Source organism: Rissa tridactyla, chromosome 6, assembly GCF_028500815.1.
Source record: "Rissa tridactyla isolate bRisTri1 chromosome 6, bRisTri1.patW.cur.20221130, whole genome shotgun sequence".
In the NCBI taxonomy this organism is placed as follows: domain Eukaryota; kingdom Metazoa; phylum Chordata; class Aves; order Charadriiformes; family Laridae; genus Rissa; species Rissa tridactyla.
This window is the reverse complement of record NC_071471.1, coordinates 65,143,929-65,157,691: the sequence shown is the minus strand read 5'-3', so window position 1 is coordinate 65,157,691 and position 13,763 is coordinate 65,143,929. Positions and strand designations below refer to the sequence as shown.

Here is a 13,763-nt window from a genome sequence, read left to right as displayed (position 1 = left end):
TTACTGTATTTTGGACCCTTAATGGAAAACATGTATATGATTATCAGCAAAGAGGTGTTTTATTACGTCTTGGGCTTTCTTTTAAAGAATGCTTTCTAATATATCATACAGTAAGCTGGTATCTGTTCGTACTGAAATGCCCCATTCAGAGCTCTTCCACAGAATCTTGTTTTAAAGAGTGGAATTCAGCAGTTGACTCCCAGGCACAAATAACTATGTAATTACTCTGCAATCACATAGTAATTAGCATGTGCTATTCATATATTGCATAATTATATGCCCTGCAGATTACGTAGTAATTATATTTGTACTAACCGTGTAATTCTATATGCTGTATAAAAAAAACTTTGAGAGTTCATAGTTAAGATTATAGTTTTATGCTAATGTAATACAACATTTTATATAAAAATGTTACAATTTTATGAGGGGGTTGTATTTCGGATATCTCTTCTGCATCTGGTGTTGCTTAAACTGTAGTAGGCTGCTATTACAAGAAGTGCTTGGCTCTGTTAATTTATAGTCAAATGTTGCATGTTTATAATTTTGTAATTTGTGAAGATAAGCAAGAAGTTGCAGTTTATTGTGCTAGAAACTGGGATTGGGAGGGACTTGGAGCGTGAATGTTAAATGTGCAAAGGTTAAATGTAGAAACCCACTGAACGTAGTTACAGCGTATCGCGAGAATGAAAATCAGATCTAATGCTACTTAGGCATTGCATTATTTATGGATAGGTGAGATACCTGGGACAGTAGCAGGTGACGTATTTGTACGACGTGAAGTGTGTGCTAGCACCAAGGCCCGTCTTGGGCACAGTGAGTTCCGGCCGTTGCAGTACCTCCCTGTGGCACACCAGCCGAGCGACACCATCTCCTCCTGCCGTGGAAAAAGATTAAAAGCTGATTTCTTGATCTGGGAATGGGAGGCGATGTGGCAGGAGAATGGAGAAGAGTGGCACTGAGTTCGAGAAGGGCTGTGGACCGAGTTTTGGGGAAAAGGTGGAGGATCTAGAAAAAAAGCTTTTTTTAAGTGTAAGAGCTTCAGATTGTTTGAGGTGTTTTATCTTTGGCCAGCCCCCCTACAAGGTTGCTGCAGAATTTTAGATATTTGCAAAATGTTATGTTCAGCGTGCAAATTCTGTAGCAATGGGAAGTTAATGTATTTTCTTGGATTTGTGATCTTGGCATTCCTAATATCCAAAGCAGCATTACGATTATTCTTAATTGAATTTTGCATTCTAATGCCAGTTGCCTTCATTTTCAAGCAAAGCGTATGTTGGGTTTTAATATCTGGATAATGTATTGCAAAATTAAATGTGTAATTATAACTTTAACTTTTATCTGAGTTTCAATTTTTCTGTAACTTCTTGTAGCGTGTGCATGCGTGTGTGTGTGTGAGAGAGAGAGAGAGAGCGCGAGACATACTTGTTTTAAAATGTTTCTTTCACAGTCACTTGTTAATTCTGCATCAGCTTCTTCAAAGCTTGTAAACTTCATAAAACTTCCAGGGTTCAGGTGGCATCTATAGAGCTTATAACAATGTCTTTAACTAAGCATGGAGCTTACAGACCTTGTGGGTGGCCTTAAAGAGCTCCCCGTCGTGGGGCTGCACCTTTCCTTTCTGTCTGGGTGGGCTGTTTTCATACCTCAAGAACTGTACTAACAGGCATGTGGCTTTTACATTCTGCAGAGTACACAAATTATATTCAAATGTTGTTACCTGGTGTAGACGCTGAATGCCATTTATAATGTTCAAGGGAAAAATAAAGAAATGTCAGAGCTTTACAAAACCAGAGTTAGGAGCCCACATTGTCAGTGTGTTCTTGTGCCACGGGCCAAACTTATCCCTTCCAATTTAGCAGCGTTTTTAATAGCTTTTTAGTGAGACCAAGTCTTACCCAATATTCAGCCTGCATGTTTGCTACAAAGAAGATGAGTACAGCCTGCCCAGTGTAATCCTCATTTATTTGCCAGCATTCTGATCTTAACGCATGCCTGTGCTCTTGTTCACTTGTTAAACCCTTACTCTAACAAACATAAGGACTGGTCACGGTTTCTGGCACTGAAAGTGTTGTATGTAACAAATATATAATCAGGATCTCATTAACAGTGAAATAAACACAAACATCGAAACACAATATAAATGTGACGCATTTCTTACTGCTGTTGTGTTGTTTTTTCTAGTGGAGCCAGTACTTTCAAAGGGGAACAATTGCTTGGATGCAGCAAAAGCTTGTAACCTAAATGATACCTGCAAGAGGTTCAGATCTGCTTACATTACCCCCTGCACCAGCAGCACGTCTAATGAGATCTGTAACAAGCGGAAGTGTCATAAGGCCCTCCGGCTATTTTTTGACAAAGTTCCCCCAAAGCACAGCTACGGGATGCTCTTCTGCTCCTGTCGAGACGTAGCCTGTACAGAAAGGAGACGGCAGACTATTGTTCCTGTGTGTTCATATGAGGACAGGGAGAAACCAAACTGCCTGAATTTACAAGAATCCTGCAAGAAGAATTACATCTGCAGGTAAGATAGCACATGGCAGGGGAGTGATTAATGAGGGACCAGAGAGAACTTTTTGGTACTGCTGGATTTGCCAGGACTAAGGGTCAGAATATCCACTAGGGAAAAGGATGAATCAGGGAAAAAAACAAATGTCTCTGACATCCTTAATAGAATGACAAAAGCCTGCACCTGGTTACAGTGTGTGCCTTCTCCAAAACTGTTCACAGCTACTCCCTCGTACCACGGAGGAACCTTTAAACCCCCAGTTTAATTTTTACAGATTTTTGTTGGAAACATTTTCATTAGGTGTCTCTAGTAAATGGTACCTCAGAAAGATTTTAATGTCCCATTAGTGACCAGGTGAAAAGAGAATTATTCATTATAATGGGATTTATTTTCATTGTAATCTTATGTGTGAGCACTAATAACTGTGAATACAAGCCACATGTTGGACTTCATAAATGGTCGCAATACACAGACTACTCATATGGTTTTTCTTCATTGGAAAAAAAGGAGTCCACGTTTATAGACTAGATCCCACTATCTTCGTAGAGCTGTTTTAGCCTTGGAATTGTTTTATCTCCCCTCCCCTGGCAAGAGTGCTGGGCTAATACAACTGGAGGGTCATTGATTCACTGACCTAATTCCCAGCCTTTTTCCTCTGTGTGTTCATCCCGGAGAGGCAGGACAGAGCGTGGCTTCACAGGACAAACCGAGTCCTTTCACCTTCAGTGACTTCCCTCCAGGTTGTCACACAGCGCCTATTCAGTGACATACAGGACCTCCTCTGCCCTTAGGAAATGCTTTGTTCCTACTTTGCATTGTGTATGCTTATATTAGAACGTTGTTGTGCTAATGTCTTATTTATGAAGTTATACCCAAGAATCTTGCTTATTTCTAACGTGTAAATTCCTTGTAGATTATCCAATTCTGTGAATTAGCAAACAGGGAAATAAACACTATTGTAAAATGCCAAGGACACTGAAGATATGATATGAATCTTAATAAGTGCTTACATATGCCTGGTAAAATATTTACTTTGAAGTTTGTTTATGAGATCTCCACTGCTGATCTTAAACGTTTAGCCACAGCACCTCAGGTGTGCCTGAGTGTTGTTCAGAGGTGAGGAGGCGAGCGGCATCCTATCCTCCATGGCTCAGGGGAAATCTGGAGACAGTTTCATGCTGCCCCAAACTAGAGCGGATTTAAATCAGAGCAGGGTTCTCATTTCAGTCCCCTGAGCTGCATTCAGTGCCTTCCTAGCTGATGCTATTGCAGTTTCTGAAAGCTGGGTGCAAGTAGTCTCAGAACCACCTCTTTTCCATTTCCATGTTGTGCCATTAGTCTTTTTGCTTAAATATTTTGTCTTCCCTATATGCAGGCCCAGTTAATTAATGGAGTTGCAGTATCTTTACTGTGTTTTCTGCCAAACTTCCAGTGTGTTACAGTGCCAATGAAATGGGAGAGAGGATTTTATAGGGAGACTTCTTCCTATTATTCAGGCTGTAGTGTTCAGGAATTACTTAGTTAAATTAATGCCATTACTTCTCTCATGACTGTGTTTTCCTTTGGTCAGCTTTAATCTATGTTGTCTCAGTAGCTAAGTTTTTAATGGCATTTTGTTTAATTCGAGTTCATGAGTCTGATGATGTGCTTTCTCCATTGCAACGCTGCAGAGGGAAGCTTAGTAAAATCTTTGCTCGCTTAGTAAAATCTCTTAGTAAAATCGTCGCTCTAAGTCGCAGCTGGCACTGGGGTGAAAATGGATTTCTTCATAGGTTCTTCCTGTGGCTTCTTTTCTTTAAAATACCAAAATTGGAAAGTGTGGACTCTTCCAAGGCTCAGTGAGAAGTGGCTTGAGGGTGAGGGGCAGCACTGCGACAAGGGAACGGGTGGGCAAATGCCTGCGGGGTCTGGGGCAGAGTCAGTGAGGGTGGCACTTAGGTCCTGTGCTGGAGGTAAAGCAAGCTTGGTGTGCTGCTCCATCTCACGTAGGCGTTAATACCTCCTCAGCTCTCTAAACTGCTAGTGTTTTTAATACCTTCCCTCTCTACTGTCGTGGAGAGGAGGAATCGGCAGCAGGAGCTATTCCAGCCTATCCATAATACGGTGCAAGACATTTTGTCTGTGACTCGTTGTGCACTCAGAGGGAGCTGGTGTGATTTGTTCCCCTTGTTCCCCAGGAAAACAGGGACTTGGGCAGGGGAGGAGAGAGAGGGGAGATCTCCTCCCTGCTGTTTAAAGTATCGGCACTGATAAATATCAGTCTACATAGTAATTCCAGATATGTTTAGAATAATTAAAAGCAGTAGTCAGTAGGCATATAATTGTAACTCCGATAACTTCTATTTAATTTTGAAATCAGAAAGAGTATCTAAATGGGAGACTCATTTGAGACCATGTTCTGCCTACTGTGAAACTGCGTCCTTTAGAAACTATTATTTGTGTGCCTATTACATCTATTAAAGCTTCTTCATAATGCTAGTTAAGACAAAGGGGACAAGTTCTAAAGGGTTTCTGAAAGTGCACTCCCAAATGGTTTACAAATGCTGCTTCGTACAAATGAGTCTGCCCATACTCTGTAAAATATCACCTAGGCCTGTGCAAACAAGTATTTAAACGTTCAGTTTAGGATGCTCGTTAAAAGCTTTGTCCTGGATGCATATATCACTGAATCTGTTTTTGAAACGGAGTTAAGAGCAGGGAAGCGATTTGGCCAAACTGCAGGTTACCACTAGCTGAGATGGCAGGACGCTTTGCTTATTTTGTTCTTTTTTTATTCATTAATCTATCAGTTATATAACATAAACTCTCAAACGAGGGAAAAAGAGACCAAAAATGTCAGGCAATGCAAATAAGTTCTGACTTATGTAAACAGTTCTAATTTTTCAGCTTCATCAGAGTACTGAATGGTTCACTTTCGTTATCATTTTTCTGCTGCCGCTTCTTGTATCCCAGTCCATATCCAACTTTGAAACTGATTGCCGTCTCTCAAATATGCCTGTCAATGCTCACTGAAAAGCAAAGCAAAAAAACCCCCCAAGAACAAAAAGAAGCCTTTAGAGATCCTTTTTATTATGATGATAAACAAAACTTCTAAGGAAAGTCAATATACCGTCAAAAACTTTCACTGATGAAGTTGTCCTGGAGTAGCTCAAACCTCTGAGGAACCTCCTGTTCTGATCACTTCAGCCACCAATTAAAACTTCAGAAAGTTGCCTGGCATGTTTTAAAAATGTCATTCTGCTGTAAATGCAGGGCAGTGTGCTCCGTTTTTGCCATTATCACATTTGACGGTATTTCAAATACTATTTTCTCTGCGTAGTGAAAGCGTGGGTCATTAGTTTGGTCTTTTTAATAATCTGTGGTTTGAATTTGCATACTTCCTCTGTCTCCTGGATATGCGCAGAAGGAGCTGGCCAGAATGATAATGATACCGACACATTATTTATTAAAAGTACAGTATCAATCCTGTCATATGCTACAAAGATCTGAAAAGAAGGGTAGCATAAAGTGAGGCATTTTTGTTAATATCAGAATCCAGTAACAGCATGTTTCTTGTCCTCTACAATTACTATATTCAAAATGGTTGGTCAAATCGTGGAGGCTCATTTTTAAGGTGAAACAGCCAGAAAGTAGTTCTTGACTAATTCCAGATGACACCTGCTTGAACCTTGTTTTTTCGGCTAAAAGAAATACTATTCTTAATGTCTTTCCTTTAGTTCTGCAAAAGGCACATGTTGGTGGCTACAGCTATTTGATACTGGGGGGAAAAAAAAAACCAAAAAGATAAAATAGCTGCATAATATATTTAAATAACTTTTCCTCGTGGGATGTCTGAAGGGTAATAATGAAATGTCCTATTAGGTTTCAGCTGATGGGTCATCTCTCTGAAAAGACAATAAAGATATTTTCAGCACTGTGTATTCAGAGAGATAAATCTTTGTAGATGTGCTTTCGTGGGTGTGGTTTTACCTCTGGAGCGGTTTCTGGTCACCTGTCCTATCCAGTTTTAATTTCGTTGCAACTACCCGTTCAATTCTGTATGAAAGCTATCTGCATCTACAGGTATAAGAACACTGGGTGAAGATAAGCAGACGTTTTCATCAGTGCGTAAAAGAGTTCATCCACAGTAAAAGCTAGAGCAAAAGCTCAGCTGCTTGCTATGTTTCCTGAAAATGTAAGAAACTTGCCAAGAAATTAATTTTCCTTCTTTTATATTCTGTTGAACTTTTTTAACGATAATTTACCGTGGAAAGGGAAGCACTGTATCTGTGCGCCTTTTCCATAAGGCATGTGCCAGTCTGCAAGTGCGGGTACCAAATGCAAATCTGCCCGTGCTTTGTACCAAGTACCTGTTTGTAAAAGTGGCTTCTCTGCCTGTGACTTCTGGGCTGTTCCTGCAACTGGTACCATTGCTGACTGCAAACCCTAGGCCCTCGTGGGTAAGATTTGCCGGAGAAGGGGGTGGTTCGACACCGTAGGCAAGTCTGTGATGAGATGTTATAGATGCGCAGTCAGCATTTTTTGTCCTCCTGTAGCAGAGGGGGAGCCCAGCACCTTGTGTCAGATGGGAGCCGCCTTCAGTCGCAACATGAACTTAAGTTAACTATGGGTAGCAGGGAGGAGTGCACTAAGGGCATGTGTGAGGGGAGCGGGCAAGAAGAAATTCTCCTCAAATTTTCCAGTCCTTAGACTTATGTTTCAGTTTTCTCACTTTCTCCCTTGCTATTTTCTCATGCCTCTTCCCCTAGTTTAGTCTCCTTTCATCTCCTCTTTCCAGATGTCCCAGTCATTATCTGACTTTCACCGTCTCTCTGACGCATTTGAATTCTCTCTATTACGGCCACTTACGGTCCCTCCTCACCTGCTCCTCTGTGTGTTGTTCTTTGCCTCCCTCAGTATCCTGCCACAGTCCAGTGATCACCTGTAATTCAGAAAATGAGGGGGAAAACATAGGTGCTACCTCCCTTTCTGAGCCTTGTAGCTTGCATTGGTTACAATTCAGCTGGCCACCTACTAAGCCTGACTGCTCGGTCTCAGACTGGCTCTAACTTTACGAGTTAAAAGGACACTTGGTGGATATTTTCTTGAAGGACACCGTAGCATTATACGGTTCTGTATAACAGAGCTGGATTTGCATCCCTCCGGGGTATTTATATCATTTTGGCACTCAAAGCTGTCTGGCAGCTCCTTGAGATGATTGTTTGGCTGTGGGTATGCAAAACCAGGACAACAACATAGCTTTTGTAATGCTGTTAAGGACATTAAAACAGGGACACTTGATTTCTAGAGGCATGCAGGCTACGCCTGTATTGTATGTTTGGAGACTGAGTCAGGGAAGTGAGCGAAAAACCTGGTGTGCTGCCTGACTCACCCTGCACTAGATGTGGGATGTCTGGAGGGTAACGGGGTGGGCCTGAGCTCAGGCTGCCTGCCAGTCCCCCCCGCTCTCTCTCTGCACCCGGGCTTTGCTAGGAAAGGGCCTGTGTCTGCACACGACCAGGTGGGACAGAAAAAATTGTAAAGCTACCTTTTGGCCCAAATCCTGCAGCATGCCCACAAGCTCACCTCACATCTATAAGCGTAGCCTGTAGCCAAAGAATTATTTTTATATGTAGAACTGTATGTAAGTGTGTGTGTGTGTGTGTATATATATGTATGCATGTATTGCTAGAGGTACCATATTTATTTACGTGAAAAAAAAATCCAGGCATTAATTCATTTTAATGAATTAATAGCAAGGAATGAGTGATCGCAGTTCAGAAAATCCAACAAATGAGATGTGGGGGGAGCTGGGGCAGAAGCTGCTGTGCTCTGCAGAGAAAGCATGATGGTGTGGTGGAGTATGTGTGTGGGGAATTGCTAGCCTGGAAAAAAATATTAATGCAGTCTCTGCAAAATAAGCAAAAACCCTTTCAAGTGAAGGAAAAGTAAAGCTAGAAAGTGCTGCAATATTGTATTATTTTCTTCCCGTCTGGTTCCTTACATGATTCATTACATTGTTGTCTTTCATTAGCAGAGTAACAAAGAATATTACTCTCCCCTCCCCTCATAAACAAAGGTAATTTTAAATTTCTTCCCTTTGAATCAAACTCAGAATGAATCAAGCAGTTCCTCCTTAAAACATATCCATAAAATCCCTTTGGAATCCCAAAATCAGAACACCCGGCAAAACAAGACTGCTTTGTCCCTGTTAATGTGTAGATGGATCTCATTCTGCCGTGCCAGGATCTGCTCGGCCAGTCCTCATTTATGCCCTCTCTCTTCTGCTTAAGAGGGTCTCGAAGATTAAAAAGCTTGCTGGATGATTGACATTTCTCCAAAAGACGCAAAGATGCGAGGGTACAGTAATTAGAAAAATGGCTCAGCTTTATTCCTGCACCCAACTTTCACATCACTTTGTGCTTTAACAGCGGAGAGATCCTCACGCACGGGGGGTTTATGCTCCAAGAAGCAGTAACTAGACACTAGACAGTATCTTTATGCTGATGTCCCTCGTCAGGCGAGCTTGAAACTCTCCAAGCGGCATCCCTTCAGTCGGCTAGAACCTCTGCCGATTCCTGAAACCCAGTCTCCACGAAAAGGGAGTGTAATTTTTTTGTGGCCATTATCTGCAAAACACAAGTTATACCTCAACATTGTCAGAGCTGTTTGAATCGGCCGACTTCTGTTTTGCATGGTGTAGCTTTGGCAGCATCCCTGACGTGGCTGAGATCCTGCTAGTCCTTTCTGGTTACTGTTAAGGATAAGAACAAACTGTGGCACTGAATATGCATTATTGCCTGTTGAAAAAGTGAAGGAGGGAATAAAGTACGTGTGTGTGAACGTACAGCAATCATAAAATAAACTCAGATAAAAATGCTTAGAGTTTTATAGGTCATATTTAGATACCCTGCCTTCCATGTCAGTCCCTTTTCAGCCAAAATGATTCCGTGGGCTGGAGTACTCGCAGCCACCAGTAAACTTCAGTTTTGAGAACTTGGTGGTGTTTGTGTCACCCGAATGTGGTCCTTCATCATCATTTTGCATGAAAAGGCTTGTTTTGTTATTCTAAGTGAGAAAGGAAAACTACCTGTATAAGATAAGAAAAAAGAAGACTACAGATTAGAAGGACGAGCCAGGAAGGGAGTTACAGCAGGGCAAATGTGACCCATTTTGTTTTGTTCATTTATCGGGGGGAAAGATTAAACTCCATAAGCAGTTTCACGCATGTTTAGTCAAAAATATTGAAATCCAGGAAAGTTAAATTTGGCATTACACTTTAACAGAGATCTAAATTTGGAGCTACTCATGTTCTTACGGTTAAGCAAGCCCTTAATTGCCTTGCTGGATGGGGTTCCAGTAAGAGTACAGCTACCGCTGTTTTGTTGAATTGTTAGTTGAGAGATTTTTGTAGAGAGCAGGAGTTCAGCATCCACCGGTTTGCATGAGTAGCATCCACCCACTAATCTGTTAAATCTGGTGAAGAGAAGGTTTTTGATCCCTTTTAATGTAAACCCAGTCACATTTGGCTAACTTGCTGTTCCTGGGGCAAAGAAAGGGTGTATGTATCACACAATAGCATTTTCTTTAATAAATCAAAATGTTTTCTCATTTACCTCAAACCATGTACATGCTACAGGCAAGAAGTTGCTGTATGTTTAATGTGAATAACAGAGCTATTATATTAAGTCCATTCCCAGCGTACTTCTCCTGACATCAGTGACTCCAGTGGATTTATTCCAGGGATGAATTTGGCTATTCCTGTTCTGTGTAGGTAAATCTGCAGGCAGTGCTAATTAAAAGAATGTCAACTGATTTTACCATTCCATTATGCTGGACTTTGTAAAGGTTATTTGTATCATTCTACATCAGGCCCCAGTGAGGGAATATTTCTGGTGGCAGTTCATCTGTTAAAATAGCTGCAAGAAAATGTAAGCACTGGAACTAAAAATAAAACTTTGTTTCTCAACAGAGCTAGTGACATCCACATGCATATTTTCAAATTTTAGCATTTTAATGTTTACTGAACAGAAATTGCATTGCTTTCATTGTGCATTGAGCACTACCATGTTACTGATGGAGTAACTACTGCTAAGTGGAAGTCAGATGTAAATGTACCAGTATCTCCCAAGGCTTCTCGGCAGAGGTGGTGGTTGTTTCCTCGGCTTTGATTATCTGCCGGCTTGAAAACAAGTGACAAGTTTTCTGGTGTGTGTTTACTGTTGAATATAGATTTTCTTTGTGAGCTGTCTGTGACCCTTGCCTAAGATTATTAATAGATGACCTTACATTCACATGTTTGTGGTTACACTACATTTGTTCAGGCACATTCTATAAACCATTATAGCAAGCTTTTCTATTATAAAGCACATGTGACTACGACCTCTGTTAAATTAAAACTTGACCATATCGTTTGAATGTTCAGTTCATTTTCTTTTGTTCCAATTTAAGCATAAATTACAGTGCTTGTCCTCTCAGTTATGATGCTCCCTTTTCTAATAAGGCATTGTGAAATGCTGGAGATACATCGCAGTAACTGGCCATCATGCAGCATTGCCGTATATTCTTCAGAATGGACAATGTCTTTCAGAACAACTTCTGTAAACATCTGTATATAACACAGGCTGTCAGCTCAGCTTCAGTGGCTGTGCTCAGGTTTTTTGACAGTGGAGACAAAAAAAAATCCTCTTAAGACAGCCACATCATCCTTAACTGGTAAAAATGGTTTATTTTCCAATCCTTTACTACAAATCAGTGCTTTTTGTACTAGCATTATATAAACATATGGCCTCTAAAAGCAAGTAAAACATGTTGAATAGGATCAATGCTATATTGGTTTGCTACTGCCAGAACTTTTCGACTTGCTGTTTGATGGGGTTATTTTGTGCATGAAAAAAAGAGTTCACATAAAAGAGACTCTAATCTGCTTTTATCTGCTGTAGTTCTGATTTCATATGCGTTGTCTTACTCCTGAAGTCGGAATAATTTTTCGAGTAGCTCCAGGATGAGTTTCAGGTATGCTGGCTGTCTGCAGGCCCTGCACAATTGCAAGGACACACTGGGCACCCTTTCTTTCCTCTAGCCAGGTCTCTGAGAAGGGGACACAGATCTGTGTGGAGGCAGGAATGCCACCACACATACCACAGTGCCACTGAGGGATTTTCCTATGCAGAAAGCATCCCTGCATAACCTTAGGAAACCTGATGATCCAGTGCATCTGCCAACAGAAACTTTTCTGGTAATGAGAAAAATTGTATTGGACTTTTAGGATCATTTTCTGTCTCCAAACTCCACAACAGTTTCATGCTTGAGCCAGCAATATTCTATTGTAGTTAATTCAAGTGGTTACAGAGAATATTATTGCCATGGACGTCTTCCTCAGATACTTGGATCCACATCCTTTCAGCGTGCCCTCACAATATAGTTGTTAATAAACATCTAAGCATCCAGTGGCACATTCAAGGGCTTCTGGTGGCACTAATTTCTTTGGCTTGCTTTTTGAGAGTGACAATGATTTTCTTAGCTTTCCGGCCTGTAATTCAAAGACACTCCTGTCTGCCCAGCCAACGAAGTGAGAACAACTCTATCCGTAATGCACTAGTTCTTTCCTCAGTAACGTGCTATCGAGAGACACTCTGAGGCTTGGACATCTTTAAACATGACAGTCATTTATATTTAGAAGCTTCAAATTAAACAGCGTCAAGGAAATGAAACAAAATAAAAATATACGACCTCACGGTACTCGGAAAGCAGCTAGTGGATTTGTTCATGTTATTGGAGAGATTTGGTAGAAAGACAGATAGACTAAATAGAAATCTCACCAGCATCCCCTGATAGAACTCGCAGAGTGACAGTTCAGCCTATCGTTTGGTGGAATATTCTCAGAGAAGTGTTTTCTTTGCAGCTGAGAAGACAGAAACACATTATGCATGCTTAAAGTCAACGCAAGGAAACAGAGCCCCGCAAAACATATTTAATATAGGTTTGATTTCCTGTGGAATGCTTTCCAGATGTTCTCTCAAACAGGCTTCTAAAAAATGGTCTGAGGTAATTTTTTTGCAAACAGAAAGAGAAAATTCTGGTTTGTGTCACTGCATCTGAGAATCGCTGTTCTAATTCTTTATTGCATTACCTTGTGCTCAGGATTTGCACCGTATTTTTCAAAATTGGTTTTATTACACAAAAGGTCAGTAGTATAAAAATATTTATATTACCCAATTGCAAATAAATCATACTTGTTTAGAATCGCATTTGAGCTTAGTAGTTTTCCTTAAACCCAAAGGAGACCTAATATATTAAATTAAAATTACTCTCATGTATGATCTTGAGTCACTTAGAGGATTTAACTAACATTGATAAACTATGAGATTAGTGTTGTGTTAAGTTCTTTTGATTTTCTGTAGCAGACATTGTCTAAAAAGATCTAACAGGTCTCTAGCAGATGACACGAGAAACATTAACAGAAAATGGTATAGAACTTTATTTTGCTTTGCATAAAATATAGTAATAGAACATGGGTCTGGGGTATGTCTTTTTTAGAGCAGTTGTTACTCAGAAAAATTAGGGGTTTTTTTAATAGAAGAATAGAAAGAATGCAATGTTTGTACTGTTAATTTTAAAAGGTAGATATGCATAGGTGGAAATATTTTTCACTTTGCGTGACTGTGTTTCTAGTAATTAGTTCTCCATTACCTGGGGTACTAGGTGCCTAGAAGGCCCCTGGTGAACAAAAAGCCTGGATAACATTGGTACTGGCAGACATGGTGGGGGACACGGTACAGCCAGCCAGTTTGGGTGGAGCATGGGTGCTCAGCTGGAGGAACTGGCTTTGGTGGGCTGTTGTGCCTGTGCCTGATGCTCTGAGCAAGCATTCGTGATGCTCAGAGGCATCTGAATGCATCTTGTGTGGTCTCTGGTTGTTTCTGTGTCCAGTTATTCCACAATCCAAATAGGCTGCCTGTATGTAATTGGGGATCGTCTGTATTTTACTTCCAGATGAACAACAAAATTTTTACAGATAAATCGAGTCCAGAATCAAATATTTGCAGGGGCTTACGCTGCCAGTCATTTAAAATAACAAAACAGAAACAAAACCAGATAAAAAGCAGCTTCTTTTGGTTAGGACCTGGTATTTGGTGCCCGAGATCCTGCAATGGTTTCCGGCAGTGTTGCAAAAGGTTTGTGTCTGCTCATGTGTCAGCTTTCAGTATTCGGGTCTTGGGAGCCAAATGGTCTGCCATCAGACCTTGCCTTTTTCACCCTTCTTTCCCACCTCCCA

The 13,763-nt window shown here is 40.8% G+C and overlaps 1 protein-coding gene across 1 annotated transcript in view; it reads left to right on the top strand.

Moving 5' to 3' along the window:
* GFRA1 (GDNF family receptor alpha 1) overlaps nt 1-13,763 on the top strand; it is a 150,103-nt gene that overhangs the window by 84,995 nt on the left and 51,345 nt on the right. The window contains exon 4 of the mRNA XM_054206710.1: nt 2,182-2,521. Coding sequence (XP_054062685.1) covers nt 2,182-2,521 — 340 coding nt within the window. The remainder of the gene's footprint in view (nt 1-2,181; nt 2,522-13,763) is intronic.